General features: G+C 45.6%; 1 protein-coding gene across 6 annotated transcripts in view; it reads left to right on the plus strand.

The window, feature by feature from the left end:
• Positions 1-27,117, plus strand: part of CSPP1 (centrosome and spindle pole associated protein 1) — a 1,363,238-nt gene that overhangs the window by 869,359 nt on the left and 466,762 nt on the right. For all 6 annotated transcript variants that reach the window (XM_086965839.1, XM_086965840.1, XM_086965843.1 and 3 more), the window contains one exon: positions 26,875-27,030. In XM_086965839.1, the coding sequence (XP_086821965.1) occupies positions 26,875-27,030 (156 nt within the window). The remainder of the gene's footprint in view (positions 1-26,874; positions 27,031-27,117) is intronic.

Consider the following 27,117-nt stretch of genomic DNA (forward strand, 5'->3'; position numbering starts at 1 on the left):
CATAAGCGTGGAAGGGTATACTCAGATGTGAGTCCCTTGCTCATTGCACCATCAGGATGCAAGCAAGCCGGGCCGACGATGGCTGAAATGCCAGAAACCGGTCCCCGGAAGCTTGTTTCCTTCCCAGTATAAGAGTTGGCTTGGTAGTTTGGTTTGCCCTGTTCCCATCATGCACTGGGACAGGAACAGACTAATTTGCATGTAGCCAGGTTCTGAGCTGGGATGGTGCAGTGAGCTAAAAAACGGTGATGGATCAAGCCCTGATCTTTGGACCGGGTAAGAGTGGTCTGCTTAATTCAGACACTCTGTTCATCACCACCCCCTTTTCTGAATCATTTTGTCCACCATAAGCGTGGAAGGGTATACTCAGATGTGAGTCCCTTGCTCATTGCACCATCAGGATTCAAGCAAGCCGGGCCGACGATGGCTGAAATGCCAGAAACCGGTCCCCGGAAGCTTGTTTCCTTCCCAGTATAAGAATTGGCTTGGTAGTTTGGTTTGCCCTGTTCCCATCATGCACTGGGACAGGAACAGACTAATTTGCATGTAGCCAGGTTCTGAGCTGGGATGGTGCAGTGAGCTAAAAAACGGCGATGGATCAAGCCCTGATCTTTGGACTGGGTAAGAGTGGTCTGCTTAATTCAGACACTCTGTTCATCACCACCCCCTTTTCTGAATCATTATATCCAGTCGCCGACCCTGGTTGAGGCCTCCGGACGCTCCCCCCAAGTCTAGGGCTCCCGTAGTCCTCTGTTGCTGCCCGTTCGGGCTCCACCTGTTATGGCTCCCCTTCTGATCCCCTCTGTCCCAGAGCCAGGGGCCCGGGTCCTCCCGTCGTATCCTCGACCAGCTACAGCCTTGCCCTTGTCTTCGCACTTCATTGTAATTTCTAACAATGCATAACAAACTTACTTTTCTCCACTCATTAATGTATGTGTATTTGCATGTGTAATTTTTCATTCTGCTCCCAAGACATCAGATCCTATGTGCTCTTGACAAATTCAATCTTCTGCTCCTAATCCACAATCATATTCTTAATTACAATAACAGAATATGTGCCTGTGTGCTAAGACCATAAATTCCTTCAAGCATACAAACATGGGCTTTCGTTTCACAAATTTTTTCTATCGATGTCTGCTGTAGCGGAATTTCTTCATGTTTCATTTTCACTCCTGTATTCCCCCCTCTAGTTAATATTTCAACTACTGACTCTAATCCCGAACCCCTACTTGGCACTAGATGGTATGTATCACCCTGAGCATCTACTACTCATTTTGGTGTCCGAAATGGAATCATTCCACCTGCCTTTGTACTGATCCTCTTACAACATGCTAAAATAAATTGAATACCAACATTTATCAACAGTAATGCCATAAGAGCTGGCAACAAGGCTCCTAACAGTCCAGGCATTCTGGATGGTAGTAAAGAAAACCACTAACTTAGCCAGTTACCTGGGGGCACCTCCTACATCAACCATTTTCTTCTGTAGATTATGCTGAATTTGTATAGCCTCTGAAAATTTCCATTGTCTGCATCATTTGCTGGGACAAAAGTACAACAAGGACTCCCAATCTATGCACATACCCCAACTTCCATAAGGTCAAGTACTTAACGGTGTTGATTTGATTAGAATTTTTGTAAAGTGCTAACAAATATCCTAAGGTGTCATGTCGCTTAGTAACAAGGTAGAAAAGACCACAGATCAAAGCCCACATACACTATTTATTAAAAAGGAAAGTTTTTAAAGACTTCCAGAAACACAGAAGAAAAGAATCAATTTTAATTTCCAAAAGGAAGCAAGTTCCAATTCCAAGTGGCACAGCCCACAAAGCTCCTGCCACCCCAGGAGGAGAGTTTGTTATGGCACCTCCTGGTTTTCGGCCAAACTGGATCAAAGAGACCTCTCAAGAGCATACCTTCTGAGTTTCTCTCTTAAAAAAACAGTATCCAGTCCCTGAAGGGCCTTATAAGTGATACAGAGTGCTTTAAACAATATCCTCTTGTGGATAGGAAGCCAGTGTACACCTACTAAGGCTTAAGAAGCAGAATGGAATCTCGGGATATTCATCAACATCCTTGCTGCAGAGTTTTAAAGAAACTGACGTTTTTTTTCAGAGGAACGTTTGGCAGGTTCAGATATAGTCCATTACAGTAGTCGACTCTAGACAGTACAAGAGCCAAAACAATTGTTTTTAACAGATTAGAAGGAATACACTTAGCTATTTTCCTGATCAAATGAAGCAACAACTAAAAAATGGAGCTGGAAATAACCATTTTTACCTGAACCTTATAAGTAAGCCTGTCGTCGATCAGTACTCCCAGATTTTTCACTTTTCTCCTGTTCTAGTTCATCTGACCACCATGAGGAGTTCCAGAAGGAGATCTTATTTCCCAAAAAAATGACCTCTTAGTTCAACTCGAGGCAGTTGGTATCCATCCATAAGCCAACCTCCCTCAAACAGTTACAGAATACATCACTCAGATCTAGGCCTTTCATTAAAAGGGAGACAACAGTCTGAAGTTTTTTTGAGAGGAACGTGTTGTATCCTGATATTCTCAATGCAATCCTTCTTTTTTTTTTTTTTCCAGCCTCCATTTATTCCTTGTTTTTGCTTTGAAAGTATCTTTTGTGCTTTCTCTTTTCTTAGTGCCTTGCTATGTCGCGTCCTTTTCAAAGTTCAGTAAGAAGGGAGGATGGTTTATATGTTTTCTATTCTCCTCTCTTTGTTGTTTTTTTATGGGTGCTTTCTCTTTGCTGTTCCTTTTTGCGCTTTTGCTAAATTCTCTTGCTTTCATTTTTCGTCTGCTCTCCGTCTCTGATTTTAGCTTTTTGTTTTCTGTATATGAAAAGAGGATATGTTGTATCCTGATATTCTCAATGCAATCCTTCTCTACCACCAATGGAATGTTCATGTGATGCATCTATCAGAATGTTGGCGATCTGCCTTGGAGATTACAGTTGGTTGGGCAGAGCACCATGCTGGATGCTCCTGGCGGGGTCTCTCTATGTTACTTGGACTAAATCATCTTAAAACTATATGATCACTTGTGGACTTTTGATCATTACAGAACGTTTGGCAGGTTCAGATATAGTCTGTTACAATAGTTGACTCTAGACATTACAAGAGCCATACTTGACATAATTGTTTTCAACAAATTAGAAGGAAGAAACTGAGCTATTTTCCTGATCAAACGAAGCAACAACTAAAGAATGGAGTGGGAAATAACCATTTTTACCTGAACCTTATAAGTAAGCCTGTCGTCGATCAGTACTCCCATATTTTTCACCTTTTTCATTAGCACTGGAAGCTGGTCTAGTTCATCTGACCACCATGAGGAATTCTAGAAGGAGATTTTATTGCTTGTGGCTGGAGCCTCTGGCTGAAACAGACGATATCTCAGTGGAATGAGGGTAGAGATGGGGTGGTTCGACCTGGTGCAGGGGGGGTGGTCTGGGGTGTGTGTGTGTGTGCTCGGGTGGGTGGGTCTCGGTGGAGGTTGCGAAACTCGGGTGGGGGCAAGAGGGGGGAACAGTTGGGGCATGTGGGGCTGTTATCCTAAATGAGGCTCATTGTCAAATGTGCTGGTTGCCTTTTTTTCTCCAAAAAGTCAATTGCTGTCATATAACTGTGAAATGTGATACTGCAGAGGACTCTGGAGTGCAGAGACTTGCGTCTATTGTGCAAATTGACGAATAAAGTTTGTTTAAAAAAAAAATGTCCCGATAAATAACCATAAACTCTCCTCCTTTTTTATCATCTATGTCCTGCCTGTGAATAGGGGAACCAGGTGGAACTACTGCAGTCATCTCAGACCCGAGGACTTGTTCACCCAAGTCTCAGTCACAAAAAGGATATCTAACTGATGCATATCAACAAGTTCTACAACTTTAAGGTCATGTTTAACTAAAGACCAGGTATTATTAAATGCGCATTTAATATTGGAATCAGAGTTGGAGACAATATCATTCACACCAAAAGGAACAGGCGCCAACACCATCTCAAGACTATCCAAATCAATAATTTTAGTATTACAATCTAGGCAAGTATCCTCTAAAACTTCAGAGACAGACGGATAGAGTTTGGGGCAAATATGAGCCTTACCTGACTGCTCTAAGGCCATTAGGGTCGCCCTTGAATACCATGTTTGCTGCTGATCCTCGTTAATCATCTGGCCACGAGGATGGGGCCTGGACCTGGTACAGGTGCAGACTGGCTTGTCATGAAGAGGGGTGTTTCAAGGGGTGTGTTTAGACCCCTGCACTGCTACAGAGCTCTGCGCAAAAACAGGTGAGGGTAAATAAAAGACCAAACTCGGGTCTAGCAATTAACTCTTTAGGTAAATGAACCCCCCCTTCCCAGTAACTCTGGCTTTTCTGCTATTATTGTATAAACTGCTGTAGTAAATGCTTCTATATTAGTGTATTGAGTGCTGATTTGATCTCCACTAGAAGAATCTAATGTTACTGCCATGACATCGCTCCATGAGGCTCAAAATCAATAGTCATAACAATTTGGCTATAAGATATTGCCCAAAAAGAATAGCTGGAGCAACTGAAGAGAACAATAAACAGCCATCAATGTACCTTCCTCCTATTTCCATCTCCACTAGTTTAGTAAATTGAACCCTCATCACTTCCCCCAGAGAATCCTTGTATGCCCATTGATCTATTAGAAATTGGAAGATCTCCTTCTCTAATACAAGATGGGGTTGCTCCCGTATCTATGAGGAATGCATACCTATTGTCATTGATCGGTATTGTCACAGTGGGTTCCTCTTCTAGCCTGTGCGTCACTGGACACATGGAACTACTGTGCGGGCTCCTCCATTACGTTTATCCTCCCACATAATATGTCTGAAAAGGATTTCTTCCTCTCACAATCATACTTCCCTGTCCAGTTTGTGGTGGAGTTGCCATTGGGTGTTCTTGGTAATTTTGATATGGTGGCATTTGTTGCACATGAGGTATTGTTGGTTGCTGCACATTTTGTGGTGGTGTCTGGGGTACACATATTATTTGCAGGTTTGACTGTGGCTCCACTACTGTATTTCCTGGCTGATTTAAAACACATGTCCTTCCATTTTGTTCATCCCATTTCTTAGTGCTGCAATCTCTAATGAAATGTCCATATCTGTGACAATAGTGGCATGTTAGATCCATCCTCTGGGGACCTATCCTACTTCTTCTTATTCATCCTCTGTTACTTCCTTGTGCCCTTAAACTATGCTGCTATTGTGGGTACAGCGGTGGGATGATCCCTATGACAGATCGCACATACATTGCAGTCAATTGATCGGTGCTGCTACTACAGCTCCTTCCATTGCTTCTTTCTTTGCCAACTTTTGCTGCACTAATTTGGCTGTTGCTTTTTCTGTCACCTCCTGCTTGTTTCTGTCTTTCTCTTTTTTACAGAAATGAATTGTATGTGCCTGTATCTCTGTTCAGGGCTTGGCTTCCAATGCCACAATACTATCAAGATTGTCTTGTACATCGGGGGGAGGAGCCTAGCGGGCGACCAAGATAGGCGCATAGGAGTCCGGCTCCGCTGACCTCCCTTCCTCGCTACATTATCCTGCGACCCATCCTGGGACTGTGCCCTGCTCCCGGCATTGTGAAAGGAAGCGACTCCTGCCGCTGCTATTCCGGTCCGTCTCAGTTGCTCAGGAACGGAGCTACGTCGTCCAACGGACTGGGGCCTGGTAGTCTGAGGAAGCCGGGACCTCGCATAGAGTGGTGGCCACCCCGAGTGAGTAAACAACGGGGGCCGGAGATCGGATGTCACCGGTCCGGCCCGATTTTCGCCCTGCGCGCTCCCTGAACTATTTGGCAGCCCCCGCGGGGGTGAAGAGAGGTGGGGCATGATGGAGTGGCTCGGGCGCTAGCTATCGCGCCTGCCCGGCCCGAGGCTCTAACAGTGGTACTGCCCAGGGAGCTCTGGGGCGCCGAACCTCCTGGAAAGGGCAGGGAATAACAGAAATAAGTACCCAGAGACGTTAATGATCTGTGGATGGGGGAAGTGGGCTGGGAAGTGTCCCCTTGCCCGCCTTGTGCAGCCGGTCGCAGAGTGTGCCAAAGCGGGGTGTGGCGAAGTGCGCGGAGTGCCCACCTCATAAACTGGGCTGGAGACGGCACGTGGTGCACTCTCTAGACTTGCATGGTGACACCGTGAAGAAAACTGGATGTGGATCCATCCCGCAAGTGAAGCTCTTGAAGGCCATACTTGTCATCCACGCGGAATCTGGGGCCTGGGTGGTCGTTCAAGAGGCAGTACAGCCGAGCCGCGGTCGGCTGAGCTTGGTGATCGTGGGAGTGCCTCTGGAGGTGGCGTGGAAATTAGTAAATACTCACCTATTGCCCAGGTGAGTGAGAATTTGGGAGTGGCAGAATTCATCCGGCCCGTTATTCACCGGGTGCCCAGGAGCGGGCTGGCGGAGGCCCTGGTCGAGCGTGATCGGGGTGGCTGACGTCGGTGAGTGGTAGGGGGCTGCAGACGCAATGCGCCCAGGCGCCTAGTGTGGGCCCTGGTTCGTATCCGGCACTGATACCCTAGGAAGTAGGATGGCGACTAAGACCGACACGGCTAGATCTCAGCCCAGAACCTCCAAGGGATCCAGAACCATCCAATCCAACGAGTTGGGTCAGTATACCTTGGTCAAGGGGTCCCCAGTGGAGTTGAAGACCCAGGTGGGGGGGAGGATGCCGCGTTCAATCCCGCGGAGCCAACTTTGACGGATCTCATGGCGGCCATCAACGGGGTTCAGGCATCCCTGGGCCAGAAGATGGAGGCCTTAGAAAACAAACTTGATACAGTAACGATCGAGGAGGAGCTGATATGAGCGGATCTCACAAAGGCAAGTGAGAAAGTGAAGACGCTAGAGGTCAATCGACGATGTGTCCCTGCTACAGCAAGAAGTACGAAACCGTAAGCCCTCGAGAGCCCTTACAGACCGCAAACTGGATGACAATGAGGGGAGGGCCAGGCGTAATAACGTCCGCATTCTTGGGGTGCCCGAGAAATCAGAAGGTCAAACGCCGTATTTGTTCGTCGAGGACATTGTTCTCAACCACCTTAAGCCTAAAGGACTAAGCAATTTCTTCACGGTCGAGCGTGCACACAGGGTGCCCGGGTCGGGGCACCCGCCCCCGCCCCACCCCGCCCCATGATTGCGAGAGTCCTACATTTTCACGACAGGGATGTGATCCTACAGGAGGCGCGTTCGGGGTCCCCTCTGAAATATGAAAAAGCGACCCTCTCCTTCTTCCCTGACTTCACTCAAATCGTGCAGAAACAACAACAGAGCTTCTTGTCATTGAAGAAGAAAATGAGAGACAAGGGGCTTTAATATGCCATGATGTGTTCGGCCCGCCTCCGGGTGGAACTTAATGGGAAGACCTGGTTTTTCGATAACCCTGAGGTGGCGTCGGACTGGTTGGAGAGTGTGCACTCAACCGATGCGGAGGGTTGGGATCGAGATGATGCGGATGAACAATAGGAGAACCCACAATGGAGATTGCAGGACTTAATTTGTTGTAAGGTATGAGTGGGGGGGTGGGGCGGGTCCACAATGACTCTCCTGATTTGTTATGTCAGATTAGAAATTACTGGGGGCCAGCCTGGATTGAAGAAGTAGTGGCGAGATTGGGAGGGGGTGGGTGGGTCTTTCGGGCCCTCTTTCTATTTACTACTTTTAGTTAGTTGTAGATTAGTTTTGGGGCGACAGGCACACTGCTAGTTGGGGATGAGCGTAAGCTACATGCAGGGGTGCAGGGTGGGGGGGTCGAGGGTTTAGTATTGGAGGTGGGGGTTGTTTCAGGTGGTTTCACCAGTTGTGTGGATTGTTGATGGTATCAGCATATTGTATTTGATTAGCATGCAGCAGTCAGAGGATTGTCACTTCCTTTTTATACATGATGATGAGGGGTAGGGACCTGAAGGTTTTGAGTTGGAATGTGAATGGGTTGGGGGACAAAATTAAACGCAGTGTGGTTCTTCGGTATCTTAAACGCAAGTCGCTGGATGAGGTTTTGCTCCAAGAAACACATTTAGTTGGTAATTCATGTAAGGCGATGCACATAATGGGGTACAAGTTGGTGGCCCATGCGGGATTCACATCTGGTTCCAGGGGGGTGGGCAGCCTAACTCGGAAGGCGCTCCCTTTGGTGATAGATTCCACATGGGAAGATGATAGGGGCAGATATGTTGGCATTACAGGTCGTTGGGAAGGGCATGTTCTTACCCTCTTGTCTGTCTATGTCCCGCGGGTATGCAGTCAACTTCATTTGTTGATTTGGGAAAGCTTCTGCTTGAACTGCCGGTTGGGCTCTTGATCTTGGGGGGTGACTTCAACGCAGTGGTTTCTGGATTTATGGATAGACATCCCCCGCGGGATATGGGGCGCGCCCAGCGATGGCTGCCCGACTTTATTGATGCAATGGGTTTAGTGGACGGCTGGAGATTACTCCACCCTGATCAGAAGCAATACACATTTTACTCCGGTGCCCATGGCAGCCTCTCCCATCTGGATTATTGCTTGGTTCTGGTGGCTCAGGCGTCTTATGTTACTGAAGCTGTTCATCTCGCCAGGGGTATCTCTGATCATTCCCCACTTTGGTTCCGGCTTTGTATCGCTTTGGGAACGGCAGGCAGGGTAGCCCCCATCAACCCTGGGTATCTACGTAACCCCAAACTTCGCAAGGACCTCATTAAGGCTCTAGATGATTATTTTATGGATAATGAAGGTTCGGTGTCCTCCTCCATGTCTTTCTGGGAAGCCTTTAAAACGGTCATCAGGGGTCAGGCTCTGTCACTGATAGCCGGAACAAAAAAGGAAAGGAATAGAGAGGTTGTTGATGCAGATATTGAGATTGGTCGTCTGGAGGGGGAACCGCAACAGGAGGTAACGCAGGCTAAATTACATCTTTTGAGCCTTAAGCAATGTGATTATAAATGACTGGTCACCGATGGTGCTAGGGTTCTTGGTAGGGAGCAGCAGGGCAGGCTTTACGGCCTCGGGGATAAGGCAGGGAAACTTATTGCTTGGTTGGACAAAAAGGACAGGGCTGAACGTGTCGTCCCAGAACTTGTTACAGAGGAGGGAGCGTTGCTTATGGATCCACAGAGTATCGTCGATTTGCGGCATACTTTTAAACTGTTTATACCTCGTTCTCAGATCGTCCAGAGGAAGACTCCCATTTGCTGCTTCGTGATATACAGCTTCCTCGTCTGTCCAGTGTGGACCATGATTTTATAGATAGTGCCTTAACAGCTGATGAAATAGCCCAAGCTATTCGCTCCTTGAACTCTGGTAAGGCGCTGGGACCCAATGGGCTCCCAATTGAACTTTACAAGCTCAGACCCGATAAGCTGGCTCCTTACCTTAAAGGTATGTTTGTTGAGGCCCGGGAAAAAGGGATCTTGCTCAGTGATCAGAGAGTTGCGTCAGTGGTGGTGATCCATAAGGAGGGTAAACCCAAGACTAACTGTGCCTCTTATAGGCCTATTTCTTTATTGAATGCTGAGCCCAAAATTCTGGCCAATCTTCTCTCTAACAGGCTGGTGAAAGTGGTCAGCGGACTGATCAACCCAGATCAATTGGGCTTTATTTCCCACAGAAATATGGCCCTGAATTTACGCAGGTTGCATGGCGTGATAGCTAGGGCCCATACTCTGCAGGAACCAGCCGTAATTGCTCCACTTGATGCAACCATGGCTTTTGATACCGTAGAATGGTCCTATTTGTGGGCGGTCCTGACTAAATTTGGATTTGGCCCTGACTTCATTGGCTGGGTGCGCTTACTGTACACTGAGCCACTCGCCCAAATAGTCGTTAATAATCGGGTCTCGGCGTCCTTTCTTCTTGGTCGGGGGACTCGGCAGGGCTGCCCTCTCCCTCTCCTCCTTTTCTTGCTGGCCCTGGAACCCCTGGCTGCTTGGATGCGCTGGGAGCCATCTATCCGGGACATTCTGTGGTCCTCTGATTGGGAGGACCGAATCTCCTTGTACGCGGACGATATTCTGCTTTACTTAACCTCTCCTCGGAAGTCCCTCATTGTTGTGTGCGACATCCTGGCCTCTTTTGGTAAGAACTCCGGGCTCTCCATTAATTGGGGGAATCTCTGTTGTTTGTTCTTAAAGGAGAGCCCCCGGTCCCTCCGCGAAACTGTCCCATTCAAATTAATACAGGCGGGTTCAAATATTTGGGGATTTTAATTTCGCTTGACCCATCAGTCAGGTATGCCAAGAATCTCCTTCCCCCTTTGCAGAGGCTTAAGAGTGGCATCGCTAACTGGAGGAAACTTCCACTCTCTTTGTTGGGGCAAGTGGCTCGTTTTAAAATGTCTCTGCCTCGTTTCCTTTATGCCCTTCAGAATACCCTAGATGTAGTGCCGGCCAGTTATTTCCGTGGGGTGGAAGGGTTGCAGCGTAGTTTTTATACACAAGGTCTTGGGGGTCTCCTTGCTACCAGAGGCGAGAGATGCCTCCTTAACATATGGCAACCTACTGACCTTAACTCTGCGCAGACACAGTGGGCCACATTAAGTTTCATGATAGCGAAAAGGAATATTGCCCAGTAGTGGGGCGCTGGAAAAATAACTTAAATTGGAGTATATGTTCTGGGAGAAGACTGTTTTCATGGCAAGAGGCTGCCCTCGAAAGTGGGCTTCATCATGGGGACCTTGGAATAAATATAGAGGAGAGATCTGTGTGCCACCTAGGGATGCTGTTTTTGATGTACCCCCATCCCCGTAAGGTTTCTGACGTGTATGTATTAGTTTCCTATACCCCGAAGGTGTTATATTGGCTATAACATGATTCTTCTGTACTGTCTTTTTTTTATGCCTTGTTTTAAAAAAAAGAATCGTTAAAAAAAAAGATTGTCTTGTACATCAGAGAGTAAACCCTTTTTAACTACATTGTAAAACAATACGGCATTTCCCCCCCCCCGTCACTTCCCAACCCTGACCTACTTCTTTGGTCCACTTATCTTTCATCCTACTAAGAAACTGAGTGGGATCCTCCTTTGGCTGCATTGATTGAGCCATGAGGGACCCAAAGTCTGCTCTGTCAGGATATATTTTCCTCAGCTGATCCCTCACTACTAAATTGAATAGAGAACTATCATACCTAGTCTCAGTGAGGGTAACATTTCTCATTCCATCTTTCTGACACACTGTATCTGTAAGTGAGCTAAGTACACTTTGTATGTCACCTGCTGCCAATGTAATACCTGCAGTTTGCTTTTCAAAAGCTCTAATCCATTTCCCTGCTCTCTCTGTAAGTGGCGGCAACAACTTTTTGTAATTCTCCTTGTCCATTTGTAGCCAAGGAACATAACGAGGTGCCCTCGGGTCCCTTACGTATCAGGGGCATCTGATAATGGGAGTGTTGAGGGTTGTGTTGTCTGGCATATTTTTGCCACACGCGCAATCAATGTTTTTTTAAAATAAATCTTTTTATTAAACAAACGTCAGCATCAATATATTGCATTATCATAAGTCACATAATCGGCACATCCTCAGTACAGTTATGCATGATCAGCAGTCCGTATTCGTATATTACAATAAGCACTTTGCCGTCAGGATCTCAATCAAGGACCAGAATCATTCCCCCACCTTCCTTTTACAGGCTTCCAGGTATCTGCCAGTTGCCCCTATAGGATTCCCACTGTTGCCATACTTTTCCCCATTTCTTGGGACAACCCCTGCTCTCGTATACTGTCTTTTCAATGGTACAGCACCAGTCCGTGTCTCGCTTCCATTGTGCCGCTGTTGGTGTTTGCGTGGCACCCCAAGCCCTGGCAATGTTCAGTTTAGCCACCATTGCGACCAGTAATAGCCATATTTTGGGGTATTTTGGCCATGCTGGTTCCCATGATACACATAGTACATGCCAACCGGCTTCAAGAGGAATCTCCTGTCCCATCACCTCTGACATTATGCGTATCACTTTCCGCTAGTAGCGATGGATGACCGGGCACTCCCACACCATATTGAAGAAGGTGCCTCTTTGATTACATCCCCTCTGACATTGTTCTGTAGGAATTTTTCCCAGCTTAAACAGGTGTATACTGGGGAAATAGGATATGGGAATTATTCGTTATTGAACCAGCCTGAACCTTGCTCTAATCGCCACCTCCCTGGGGCTTTGTATCACCTCCCCCCCAGTCATCCTCTTCTAGTAGGCCTACGTGAGATTCCCAGGACTCTCTTAATTTTATCAGTAGATCTGGGGCTTTATTGATTATCTTTCTATAGGTGCATGATAATGCTTTCTCCGGTAATGGGTCCAATTGCAATCTATCTTCAAGTGGGCTATGTTTGGGCAACTGTTCCTCCTCCTTTAAATATTTATTCAAAGCCTGTCTCAACTGTAGATACCTATAACGTTCTGTTTCCGCCAACTGATGATCAGTTTGTAATTCAGAAAGGACTTCCAGAAGCATATCACTGTCCCAGAGGGGGGGTCTGTTCCGTTAATTTACCAGCCCAGCTGAGAAACCAATTGGCCTGTATCCATGTGTCGACAACTAGCTGAGTGTGTGACGGCCAGCCTCCCAGTTTTCCCCGGCGATATAGTGCTCCTAAATGACCCCCTATCCCGTTTGCCCAGTTTTCCACCCTACACACTGGATCATTCCTATCTGCGAACACTCAGTCGTTAATTACCTTTAGATGTGAGGCCCTATAATATTTCTGTAAATCCGGACTAGCCAACCCACAATCATAGACACCCTTCTGCAGTTTGGCTAGCGCGATTCTCGCACCCCCACCATCCATAGTAGTGTCCTGAGTTCGCTGTCAACTTCCTTAAAGAATTTGTCAGGGATTGGGCACAGAGTGTTTTGTACTACATAAAGCATACGGGGCAATGACAACGCGCAATCATTTTTGCATGTAGTGATTAGTCCCAGTCTGGATCTGCCTCACCATAAATAATATAATCCTCAGCATTTGCCAAGTCACTAGGATCAAAGGACCCTTTTTGTTGCTATGGACTCATCTGTGCGTCTAAATCTTCAATCTGTTCTACTAAATTATCCACATAAGGTATAACACTGTACCAACTATTTTCTCCTTCAGCAACGATTTTGCTAGGGGTAAGATTAGTGCTGTGTAAAAATGATTGAACACTTATCTCCTGCATTGGTCTATCATCTAGTGTCAATCCTCTCATATCTTCACAAGATCCGATCCTGGGATCAGGCTAGCCATGTGTTCCCTGAAACCGCAACCGCTCAAGCTCTGTCGCCTGGGGTTTCCTAGTTCTAGAGAACAATTGTTGTTCTACTTCTCTAGTAGTGGTGTGGTCAAGCAATCCCACTGCACCCTTTGTACGGTCAAGATCAGTAAGAGGCCTTTCTTGAATATTAATGTCATAAGTAGAGAGCCTAGACTCTGGAGATTGAATTATTTTACCCATGTTATCTAGGCGCCTATGTATGGACTCTACTGTATTTGCCATTCTCCCAAAGCATCTCTGATTCTGCCCTGAAAGATCATCATAATATCCTTCTCTCCTTACTTCTCTTGCATCCCTTCTGTCCTCAGTTTGTGATAACCATTCCTGAACGTGTTCTGGTTAAACTATTATGTTCCCGTTCTCCTTCTGCCAAGATGGTAAATTATGGTCAGACGTCCTAAAATCCTCATCTCTTTTTTGAGATACTGGCCATTGCGCCGTACTTGCACCCTGTCTACGCCATCTAGCAACATCTACATCTCTTAGTTGTGGAGTAAACATCTGCTCCCTAACTACCCTTCCTGTTACATTCCTCTTCTGTAATAAGTGTGTTTTGCTGATGAAGCATGTGACTGATTGTCACCTGTCTCCTTGACCCCGCTCTTCACCCCCACCCTCCTGGGGAGAGACTGGATCTAAATGTAGTGCAAACTGTGCTTCTATTTGTCCTGAAAATTAAGAGTCACCCACCCTTACTTGTTGTCTGGGAGTACTCGTATGTCTTGGCTTTGACATCTGTGGGGCAATATTAGGTGATTCCTTTGGGGATTGTGAAGGGGTCTCAAGTTCAGGATTCTCAAATTCCACTACAGCTACCTGTAGCTGTGTCAGTGGATAAATACCAGGTACCCTAGGAGGAGTACTCATTGAGTCACAGGGAGGTGGGAGAGGGGACAGGGTACTATGGGTATCAACATTTGAGGAGTCCCTACACTTCTCACAACTTATCTTAAGGCTTCTCACTTTTGCAATTTAGCTCCAGCATATTTACTCTTAAGGTGTGTAGCAATGTGTTCCAATAATTTGTCATCAAATGTCACTTCCTTTGGCCATGGATTTGTGCGCTTTTTAGTAGCCTTAAACCACTACTGACAATATTTTTGTATTTTTTTCCGTTCACCTGGAAAGTTCTTCTGCATGCGCTCAATGGGAGTTTCCATAATCCCCAATATTTCTACAACTTTTGCAATGTAACTTTTTATCTGTCTACTCAATATTTCTCCTTCAAATCTACTTTGCACTAGTCCTTACAAACAAGAAATCTGTCAATTTATCTTTTCAGTCATACGTTAAACATAACACGTCATAATAACACATTGCAACATTATTCAATAGCATCACTCTGTGGCCACATTTCTATTTACATTCATACACACGCACTAATCATCAACAATTTAAAAATACGAACACTTCATCTATGTCTAATTGTTAGTCACCATTGTTCTAGTGCCAATACTGTCGGCAGCAATTGGCCACTTCCCTCTGCACTCAAGAGAGAATAACCCTCAAACCATGTGCCTCATAGACCATGGAATGACTTCTGGACATTAGACCCAGGAAAATTCGAGTGTTCAGATCGTATTTGGAGGTAAATTTTAGCAACATCAGCTTTTCAGCTCTCCCTCAATGTCAGGTGCTAGAACATATATTGGAAACCCAACTTCGAATCACCCACCACTTCCAACTTTATAATGGGGCTCAACACTCTATTGACTACGGCGCACCTTAACTTAATATTGTGCAACACATATACACAATCTTGTATGCGATAACCTTGTATCCTTATATTTAAAATTACATCTGCGGTTACCATTGCCAGAGACAAGTCACATAATATATACAAAACATGGAACTAAGTCTGCATTGTCCTAACCTCAAAGACGGTAATTGCAGGGTCCGACCCGTCCCCTTGAATAAGCAGAACTTTAAGGAACACAGTGTCTGCTTATCTCATCAAAGATAGACAATGATATATGCATTAGGGGTGCACAGTACTCCGGTGGCAGCAGTCTGGTGAGGGCAAAATGGACTCCTATGCTGGCCCACCAAATGTTGAGGGGTAAATTACATTTTTTTTTAAAAGACAAGACTCCTCAAGCACAGCTTTATACTGTCACAACAGGGAGAGTAGCTATCCCCACACATCTAAACAGCTGGTCTCAATTTACTGCTTCACATTTAGCCACTTATATACCAAAACGTACAATGCTTCTTTACAAAGGTCAAGTAATGAGTTACTTAGCAGTTACATATTAATTACAGGAAACATTTTTGTCATCTGTGTTCCTAACCTTATAACTTCTCTCTACACATTCTTTATAGTAATTTCTAACAATGCTTAACTGTAGGAAGCCGGCTCTTTATATAGTGTTCCAAAAAGAGGTATACTGTGTGAAGAGTCTAGGTATTCCCTTATGAGTGTGTAGGAGCTTGCTGTAGGAATCCCAAGGTGCTCTTCTAGGGGGTAGTGTTGTCGAGCAGCCTTAGGCTCTCAAAGAGGAGTGTTGAACAACTGCAAAGTACACACTCAGCCAATAAATGATGCACACGACTCAATAAAGAGCATCACACCAATTTATAAAAAAATAACACGTCTTCATATATATATTTAGGCACCAGAATCAATACTATCAGGTAAGTACATTTTGCAAGAGAAATACATTAAGTTTTCAGGAGTCAACACTTTCAGTAACTGCAATGTTATCCTATGGGAGGAAAAACATGTACGGTATACAGGTATAGTGCAGCGATTTACTAAGCCAAACTCCTGGACTTAACGTCAGTATGGGGCAAGGTTTAAGGCAGCAGCAGCAGGTCACCTCCTGCGGCACTAGGGCTGCTGAATGCAATGGTGAAATATAGTGTCTCATGCCCAATGTTAGCCTTTGGGTATTGGTGTTTATGAAAAGAGACTGCAGGTTTGGACTGGGAGGACAGTTGGGCTGAACCAACATGGGGGCTCAGGCTTGTCAGAGGAGGTGCAATCACCCTTTGTCTGAGCAGCCTTTGTTCCTGACCTCCTGAGAGCAAAGGCCTTAACCTTTGGTGGTCAAAAACGTGTCTAGGGTAGCAGGCTGGCTGTTACCAGTCAGTTACCACAATAGAAGTTGGTGGATTTTCAGGGGGCACCTTAGCCCTGTGGGTGCCTGTATCCTTTAAAATTGAATCCAAGAATGAGAAAATACACTAAATGGGTAATATCCTGTTATGAGTCAACTTGAAAAGTCTTCAGACATATGTGCTACCCTATCCCTGGCAGGAAGGTAACCATAATTACGAAGGACGTCTCCGTAATGAAATAATAATGGTTCATGTGTGTGAATAATGTAAAAAAACTGCTCAATGCATAACCGCAAGCTATGAGCCCCACACTGGGTGCTAGCTGTTGCGTAAATGATGACACAGGTTTAGTTCTACAAGGTTTGCTTTCCTACTCATTGGTGACACAGGTGAACTTGGTTCAATGCACCAGTGCTGAATACGAAATACAAGTTATTGTAGCTCTGCAGAACTCCACCCAACAAATTGTTGAAGTGGAATCATTACTTTTTGGTGACTTGGAATCCCTAAACCGGGATTGGAGGTACCGAGTTGCCGGAAACAATCCTATTTTTCTCTTTACAAAACGTACACACACATGGTACGAAGAATGGATAAACACTTTTAAACAAAAGCATTTGTTGCAACACGGTGACCCTGTTTCTCAGCAAATCCAAAATAGCCACTCAGAATATTATAAAAAATGCAAATAGGCATGTTGTGAACAATGAGAATAAAATGGACAATTCTAACGTTGCTAAAATATTATTTAAAACTTAACACCCTAAAACCTACTTCTATGCTCTACACTAGGAGAGCATGGGAAGCAGATCTTTTAATCTAGACTTCCTTAGGCAGATGCAACGCACTGCATGCTTTGTTCACAGCAAATGCTGTTGTTATCAGTGAGACGTGAAGATAGCGTTCCCTGCGTAAGGAAAACACGCCGCAGCAGTTTTCTTTCTCCTGGAATCTGTATTAAGTATGATGTAGTATCTTTATGGTACACTACAGTAGTCAAGAACATCTCCCGCAAAATCTTGTGCGATAATCTGGGCAAAAGACTCTCCTCCCAAGTGGTGAGAGGGTAGTCCTTAAATATTAAATCTTTTTTTTTTATACATTTCTTTTCATACTCATTCGCCTCAGACCATAATGAGCGTGCTAGCCACCCGTACTATTACTCGTTAATAGAGAAAAGTAGGCTGGTGTAAAGGAGAGCGAAAAGAAAAAACACTCTCGCCCAGCAGTCCATCAGTAGACCAGTATAACTCTATCCCAAGGGAAAGGGCACGGTCACTCTCCCACATAGTCTATGTTAACCTGGCGACTGTTAATGTTGGCAACGGGGGAGGAGAGGGTGATCAACACAGTCAGGAGAGATCCAAAGAGGCATAATCATAGGATCCATGAATTTAAATAAAGAGTATTAACCAGTCTCACCAGACTCAGCATTTGACCTTTTCAGTAAAGGAACTCCTACGGCTTTCTTCCTCCTACTCTGGGCTCGACTCCGGTCCAACCTAGATACTGCAAGCACCGAGGACAACCACTCAGCATGCCTAGGAGGTACACATTCTACCCATCTTTCAGAGCCCATAATTTCTTTAGATATTCCCAAAATAATCAAGATCAGGTTTATTTGAATTTTAAGGCCTAGGATCTCTGAGGTGGTTTTTCCTACTTTTTCACAAAATTCCGCAAGAGTCGAGCACTCCACAAACATGTGTATATCAGACGCTCTCTCCAAGCCACATTTCTTACAGCTGACATCTTTGACAGCTTTAATGGTGTTAAATAGGCCCTATGAACTGTAAACAAGTGATTCCTTCTCAGTCATGTTGGTTTTATGATGTCAAACAGGGTGCAAAAAGATGCTTGCCAAGTGTGTTCCCAATGTTCATTTGGCGAACTGGCACCCCACAGTTCCTTGGCCAGTTTGAAATCCCCGTCAATTTACTCCTCGATGCACCAGTGCTAAGTGGAATCCTCCTTTGTTCCTATAGGTCTAACCACCAGTTGTTCCTCCAAGGTGTTACCTATGCCAGTGGGTATTTTCAAGTTTTGGCCCCAGCTCTGCAACTGGATGTATTTAAATTTAGATAGCCCCCTTTCCACCATACTTTGAAGTGATGGCCAAATAAGAGGATGCCCTCTTGAGCCAGATCTCCCCACACCTTCAGCCCAGCCGCTCTGAGAGGTAGTGCCAGTCTGTCCTTCAGGCACTCTGGTGCACCGGGAGAATCACACAGGGGTGCCAGACTCGATAAATAGTTGAGACCTGTCAGCCGTTTGATATCAGCCCATGTTCTTGCCATTTCCTGTAGGACTTTTAAGTTAATCTTCTTGAAGAATTTAGGTTCTCCATACTTGAACAAGAAGCCCTCCTGAGACAGACTGATGCCCTTTAACATAGTGGATAACATTACCACAGCCCCCGCACTTTCCGGAGTTTTTTTAAGCATCCTGGAATGGGAACATTGTAAAGCCCAGGCATAGTATTGCAGGTCTGGCAACTAGAGTCCTTCCTTCTCCCTCCTACCCCTCTGCTTCTTCCAGGCAATCCTGGTCCCCCTGTAAGCCTATATGAATGAATGAATGGCTAAAGCTTAACTATAAGCAATGTATCGAAATGTTGTGGGATGACATTAAAGAGGAAGGTAATTTTAGGGAGTACTACAATCTTCACCGGATTTATCTTGTCAAAGATGGAAAGGGAGGTAAACCCAGGACCTCATGAGCTGCTGACACTCCCTTGCTACATTGGCCAGATTGGTCTCTGGGATATTATTGATGTCCTGGACTATTCTGACCCCAGATACCTCATGTCACACTTGGTCTGATGCTGGCTCTCCCCCGAATTCCACGCCATGACCTCAGTCTTCTGCGTTAATCTTGTACCCAGATATCTGACCAAAATCCTGCACAAGCTCTAAAACTACCAGAAGGGCCGTTGAGAGATCCAAGTAGAGAACCAAGATCTTGTCAGCATAAAGGCCCACCTTCCTCTCCCATCCCCCATTCTTAAATGGCAGAATGTTCTAGTCCTCCCTTAACCATTGGGTAAATGGCTCAATATACAGGTCAAACAGCAGGGGAAATAGAGGGCAACCCTGCCTAGTGCCCCGCGTGATTTTAAAAGGACCACTTAGATTACCATTTACCAGCAGTTTTGGGGTCTTCATATATCAGCTGGATGTCTCTGAGGAACTTCTCGCCCAAGTTACATTTCTTCAGGACCGCCGACCAATAAACCCAGTAGACCCTATCAAAGGCCGTGGTGGCGTCTAAAGTCATGGCTGCGAGGGGAAGCGAGGTTGTAGCTAAGTCAATGGCACCTATAAAATCATATGTGAGGTCGTGTAAGTTCTTGCCCTTGACAAACCCTTTTTTGTGGTATGCCTCCTACCACTGATCCCAGCCTGCTTGCCAGGATCCCGGCAAACATTTTATAGTCTGCGTTTAGCATTGAGATGGGTCTATATGACCCACAACTCGCTGGATTCTTCCCTGCTTTCAAACTCAAGGTGATGGTTGCCTCTCCCCTGGAGCCTGAAAGCTTTGTTCCAACACTTAGAATCTCATTGAAAAGCTGTGTCAAGATTGGGACTATCACTTACCCCAAATATCTATAGAGCTCTATTGGCAGCCCGTCAGGGTCTGCAGCTTTCCCCTCCCCTTACAGGCTAAGATGGCCTTTTTAACCTCTTCTTGTGAAATATCCTGCTCAAGATCTTCCTACTGAATAAAATTCAGGGGGCTGAGCGTGGATCCACTCAACCATTCCACAGCCTCAGATCTATCAACCACCCTGTCTTCTCAGTATACATCTTGGAAGAAATCAAAGAAGGTGCCCCTATCTCCTCATCTGTAGACAGGACCGTAATCCCATCAGTGTTATCAATTTGTTTGATCAAGTTACGCGTACTGTCTGACTTAGCCTTACAGGCCAGCAACTTGCCAGCACCCTCGCCTTACTCAAAATGGGCAAGCTTACTCGCCTCCCATCTACGTGTGACCCTAGTCTGGAAGATGGTATCTAGCTGCTCTTTAGGTTCTTTCAGCCTATCCAGATTTTTTCTGCTGTTTCTCAAGATCCACCCCAGTGTTCAAGCCCAACTCTGCTACCCTCATCTCTGCTTCCTTAAGTGCCACTTCTTCTCTATACTGTTTGGTCAAAAAGCAGACCCTGCTCTTGTTCTCACCCTAAAGCCTTCAGAGAGTCCCAAACGACCGAAGTCGTAGCAGATCCTATGTTATAACACAAAAAACCCTTGTCACCTGGGATAGATGCTTCGTCTCATTATTCTCAAGAAGCAGGGTGTGATCAAAAGTCCAGGCCCTGATGTTCTGCCTGCCTTCCAGATCCATCCAAACCCCTGAATGGTCAGAGACATGGGGTGTCAAATAACCAATATCCTCAACTTTCTCCCTCAGACTTTGACTGACCAGAATATAATCAATTCTTGGTTTGTGGCCCTATTTGCTGTTATAATACGAAACTCATAGCCAGATATGTCCCTCCATATATCGCATATTAAATCTTATCGGAGATTAGAATTTCTGACATAAGTTTAGGAATGTCTGACATAAACTATGTGCAATAAGTTCAGGAGTGTCTGACATAACCTATGTGTATCAAGGTGCGCATCCCAGACATATCCTTATGAACATTTAAGGTAAATGGACGTCAGTTCAGACTACACTATTTTGGCTATATGTCTGTGTTTGTTCTTATTTGACCTTGACATTGTGATAACTAGACACCTGTCCCAAACTGATGTTGCATCAGGTGTTATATCTGTGTCATTATCTGAATGGCTTGGCACTTTCACAGCTTGAGGAAAGATAAGGTCTGACAACATCTGCATCAATGGCAGACATGACAATGATTCTGCATAAATTGGGGTGAAAATGGAGACTCTCATTACCTAAAATTGAGAAGATGGCGACTTCTGTTACCTAAGATGGAATAGGGGCTTACTTAAAATGGAGTTGGACCTTGGGCGCTTTACGTTGGTTTCTCTCTAATTAGCATAGCCCAACTCACTTGGAAGTCCTAGTATATGGTGCCAGGGGTACCAAGAGGCTGTAAGTTGAGGTACCTCTCATGAACCTCAGCCACTGCAGAATGGAAGAGCAGTTTAAAACTGCTAAATCGACTTTGCCATTAAAGTAATGGCACAGCCCAAACCTTCTTTTTTAATATATGTAAGTTATCTCTAAGGTAGACCTAACAAGCTCTAATGCAGGTTTCTTTATAGTAAACATTGGGGCATGTAATTCTACATTTTCCAGCAGTAAAAAACCTAAATTATTGTTTTTACTGTGGAAAGGCTAGTAGCCCCATTGGCAAGTACAGAGTTACAGGCTGACAACTCAGCCCTGCTAACTTCTGAATAGGACTACAACAGTTGGTACACCAATGTATCAAAAGAATCTGTGCATTAAATCTGATGTAATGGTTACATTGAATTTAATACAATTGCTAGACAGAGTGCTGCTTTAGAAGTTGCCACTTAAGTTGCCCACATTTTCCAGTGCCTGTTTACTCTTGTACTCTGGGTCTGTCCTGCACACAGCTTTCTGCCCTCCTGGGGAGCTGGTCTAACCACTCCCAGGGCAGGAGACAATAGGGGTCTACATGGGAGAGAGGTGTGACTTTTCTCCTGCACTATGCCACACAGGTGTTAGCCCAAAAGGCGAGGTTCAAAGGAGCCTTTGAAGGGCAAATGGGCAACACTTGAGCCGCTGTATTGTTTAGGTAGACAAGCTGGCACTAGAGACATGGAAGGGGAAGCAAGTTGTTAAACTGGTTTTCCATGGACCTGTAACCCTCATAGTAGCCACACCTCTGGATTGGGCTAGGGCACTCTGGGCGCTGAAAGAGGGGTTCTGCCATGTTGGGAGGAGGCAGAATGGTGCATCTTGGGATAGCCAGGTGCCATACTTCCCAGGAAGGGGTCATCAGGAGGGATGGATTCTGGTAGCCCGTTAGTTATTGACCGCTTCTACCTTGAGGCACATATGAGCATAAATAGGGCTCACCCAGGACTTGTATCTCAAGTGGACTGGAAGAAGGACTGAAGAAGGAAAGGACTGCGTTGCTGCACTGTGGAACTCACAGAGGCTGCGCCGGTGTGGACTGCACTTGCTGAACCAGGTGGCTAGGAAAGAAGAGGGAATGTGTCTGCTTTGTCCCGCTCGTGGAGTGGTAATCTCCAGATCCCAACCAAAGCAAACTGACTCCAAGTGTCGGTATACTGACATCCTGATCACTGCAGAGTCACAACAGCGGAAAAGCCTGCTTGGGCAAGTTGGTAATCCAAAATCTTCATACCACTGCCAACCATTGCTGTGCAGTACCAGAGACTGGGACCAGACACTCTCATTGCACCACTGTTTGCTGAACCCAGAAGAGTCATCTGAATGCAGCTTAGTTGCCCAGAAGTAGATATATTGCCTGGGAAAGGATTTGACTGTGACTGCAATACTGGGTGACTTGTAGCCCAGTGGCGGCGACTGGACTTCTACCAGCACTGAGAGGGCTTAGAGGGCTGTCGGCCCTTTTACCAGGATTGCGTCAACCCCTTTGTGGACTGAGGAGTAGCTGGAGGAAGATCCCCAGTAACCACATTACATCCTCAGCAGCTTCAGTATTCTTCATCCCTTGCATCAGGACCATTTCCATAAGAATCCATTATAAAGGCGATAAAGTGCCTGGAACTGACTGAGAACTGCTTCATCTGCTACATCTGCTACGGTAACTGTTTCTGCTGACCTTGCTGGTCCCCTGACACACTCCCTACTGGACTTGATTGCCCAAAGTGACTATGTGAGCGCTATATATATGTTAAATTCATTGAATTGTTTGTGGTTGAGCAAATTGTTTTGAATTAATATATCTTGTAAATTCTATATCTCCGGTGGATCTTTTTCATTTTGGAGTCTAGCACTACATAAAAATGCAGTCTATTTTATTGCATTGGTGCCAGATTTTTTGAATGTCTCATTGATAACTTCTTCAGTTGTTTAGGTGCTATTTAAATGCTTTACTGTTCCATTGTGTAAGCTTTGCTGCTCAGACCCACAGCTACCCAGGTTTGAGCTAAAGATTTAATAAACAAAACTTACCAATCCTAAAGGGACTGGTAAGTGTATTACATGCTGATGTGGCACAAACACACCATATGATACACCCAATTTCTTCACACCATTCATATTATTTTTGTCATCGCTAGGTATCGCTATATACTGGAGCCTAATATAGCACCATGCGCTGCTCCGGCTCGGCTCAGATCGGCTGTAGAGCTCCTTCATCCGACCCTCCCTCCTGAATCGGAGAGTGAGGGGCACATGTAGAGCTGCCCAGATCGTATTTAAGACCGCCGCACCATCTATAATCTGTGGCGTAAGGGAGAAGACTGCAAAAAACACAGTTGATGGACAGAATGCAGAACAATGTCTTACATTCACCCCAGTACAAAGATCTGGGCCTAAATCCATCGTTTTTTTGCACTCCACACCACCCTAGGTCAGACAATGGCTATATGCAAATCAGCCTTGACCCTGTGCCTCATGGGAACAGTCCAGCCCGAACTACCAAGCCATGTCTTTCCTAGACCGGAATCAAGCATCCAAGGACCGGTTTCTGGCTAGATTTAATGCAATTTTCAGCCCGAGTGGGCTGGGTATGCTCAGACGTGAGTCCCAGGCTCTCCACATCACTGGAGTCAAGCTATCCAGTCTGACCTAGGGTGGTGTGGAGTGCAAATAAACGATGGATTTAGGCCCATATCTTTGTACTGGGGTGAATGTAAGACATTGTTCTGCATTCTGTCCATCAACTGTGTTTTTTGAAATTCTCACCCCGAGTGGGCTGGGTATGCTCAGACGTGAGTCCCAGGCTCTCCACATCACTGGAGTCAAGCTATCCATTCTGTCCAACTGTGTTTTTTGCAGTAAGGGAGAAGACAACAGTATACAAAATGGCGGTTGGACTTGCTCCGAGGACACCGATAACTGTGAGCCCTCTTGAAGGTATTCCTGGTGCCTGCATTTAATTGGATTCCCGTTGGCTTCATCGCTCTGTGGGGTCACAGAGTGTGGGCTTCTGTGCGGGACATTCCCCGCCGAGTTTTTCATCTCCGTGCTTACCTGACTTTAAAATGGCGGCCAACGGCGCAGTGCAACTAACGACCAGCACCTCTCCGGGTTCGTTTCTTAGCTATAATTCAAGACCCCCATGCGCTTCAGACCACGCTTGAGTCGCCAAGTTGTAGCTTTTTTCAGTTTGGGCTCTGTGGCTGACAACATCACCGGGCTGCACCGCAATAAATAAACAAAAAAAAAAGAAGACGGACTCTGCGAAACCGAAACTAAAACCACTGTAGGAGCGGAGATCCCTCCCAAACCCCCCCTCCCCCAAACTGCTACAAACAGCCATCAACGCATCACAACCAGGAGAGGACCCCTCACAAGAGTGAGATACAAAAACAAAGCGTAAGTTGCAAGCACACTGCCGGGCATGAGCAGCACTGTGCGACAGCGCCCTTGGCATAAAAGGTGTCAGAACTGGGTGGTCCACACCATGTTGTGCTATTACTCTAGGACAAAAACTGGACATCTTACTGACCTTCACCTCTCCCCCATCAAGAAGTAGAACGTGATGAATTTACCTCCGATCGCGGAGACCTAGCTATCTGGCCGATGCCCGGTGGAGCTACCTGATAGCTATAGAGGAGATGGGTTGTGGACTTCCCCCTCGACCTTCACCTACCTAGCCGGACTTTGGACAGTCTTACTTCGTCTCCCCGTCGTTCCTCCCGCTCACCTCTTTACCCTAACCCCTACCACTCTACGCTCCTTTCCTCTCATCTTCTATACTCATTAACTGTTTTTCTGTTGAGACCTAGCCATTTGGCCTATGCCCGATGGAGCTACCAGATAGCTATAGAGGAGATGGGCTGCGGACTTCCCCCTCGGCCCTCACCTACCCAGCCGGACCTGGGCAGACTTTCCCTTTGTCTCCGTCATATCTCCCTCCTACCCCTTTAACCATACCCCCTGCTATTCACCTCTGCCTTCACCTGTCCTGGCCCTAGTTCCCACCCTGTTTTTCTCCTTGCTCTACTCCTCTTCACTTTCCTGCTGCTGACCTTTGCCTTCACCTGTCCTGGCCCTTAGTCCCCACCCTGTCTATCTGTGAATTTTCCCTCGTCATTTGAGATCTAGCTATTTTGTCTGATGCCCAATGGAGCTACCTGGTTTAGCTATAGGGGTGACAGGTCGGGGATTCCCTCCTTGGACGTCACCTACCCAGTTGGTCTTCAGCCAGACTTCTTTTCGTCTCTCCTGTCGTCTCTTCCCGCATCCTCCCTCTATTTTTGTCTCTCCTTCTCTCCTCTCTCAATGTATTGAGACTGAACTATTTTGTCGAATGCCCGATGGAGCTACCTGGTTTAGCTATAGGGGAGATGAGCCGAGGTCTCCCTCCTTGGTCTTCACCTACCCAGTCGTCCGTTAGACAGACTTCATTTCGTCTCTCCCTGTTGTCTCTGCCCCATGCCCCCATTTTCTCTCCTTCCAAATCCCCTCCCCTCTATGCTCCATTTATTTTGCCCTACGTGTTTCTTTAATTGTTTTTCCCATTGAGACCGAGCTATTTGGCCAATGCCCGGTGGAGCTACCTGATAGCTATTGAGGAGATGAGTTCTGGGACTTCCCCTTGACCGTCACCTACCCAGCCGGACTTTGGACAGACTTTCCTTTCGTCTCTCTACCGTATCTCCCCGCTATCCCTTTACCCTTACCCCCTTCCCCTCTACACTTCCATCAACTCGTCTTCTATGCTCTGGCATTTGTTTGTCTAACATCTGATGTGAATTGGAACTGATGTAATCTTGTTATGTAATTTTTGTGGAACCTCATGTAAAGCGCTCTGATACCTCCGGGTCTTGCCAGCGCTATATAAAACTCTTGAATAAATAAATAAATAATAAATAACAAAGTACCCTTACCACACCATAATCTGTATTCCTGCCAAATGTCATCAAAATGCATTTTGTCACTACATCTGTTTAACTAGTCGATGGAAAATGTATTTGCAGAAAACTTTTTAGGTGCCCTCCTTTTTTCTTTGCACCCCCTTTACCAATCACCACAAACCTTCTCATCATAACCCAATGTAGAAAAAGTTCTGCAATTTTTTTGTGGAGATTTGCCAAATGGTGGCAAAGTTAATACCAATCAAAAATCTGAGGAATTCCTCTCTTGGAATCCTAACTATAACTATATGGTGGCTACTGCCACTATATAATATGTTTTTGAATATTTATGTTTTTGTGAGAGGCTAACCTTGTGTGATTTCTGGAAGTGTCATTCAATGGATGTGACATGTGCAAGTAATACAAATTCTTCACAACATGTTCATATAAATCTAAATGTAACTTATGCTGTTCCTTCATTTCTTTCATAATTGTCATAGATTTTGTGTTTTAAGTGTGTGGTGTTCTCTATATAGAGTGCTTGTCTTCTATTATATATGTTGGGCTCTTGACCTTTCTTGAGTTCAACTGGTATATTATCTTTACAGCAAAGATTGCAGAATGAAGAACTTATTCGTGTAGCTGAGGAAAGGCGAAAAGAGACAGAAAGGAGGAGGAAAGAGGAAGAAGAAAAACAGGAAGCTGAACTTCAACGATACTATGAACAGGACAAGAAAACTGGGAGAAAGGAGCTGGATGAAAAAGTATTGTTTACGAGAGAATACTCTGCTTTGCATACTTCTAATTAACATTGCTCAGATACATATAAAGCAGATAATTTATGAAATGAA

Source organism: Lissotriton vulgaris, chromosome 4_1 (assembly GCF_964263255.1).
Source record: "Lissotriton vulgaris chromosome 4_1, aLisVul1.2, whole genome shotgun sequence".
In the NCBI taxonomy this organism is placed as follows: Eukaryota; Metazoa; Chordata; class Amphibia; order Caudata; family Salamandridae; genus Lissotriton; species Lissotriton vulgaris.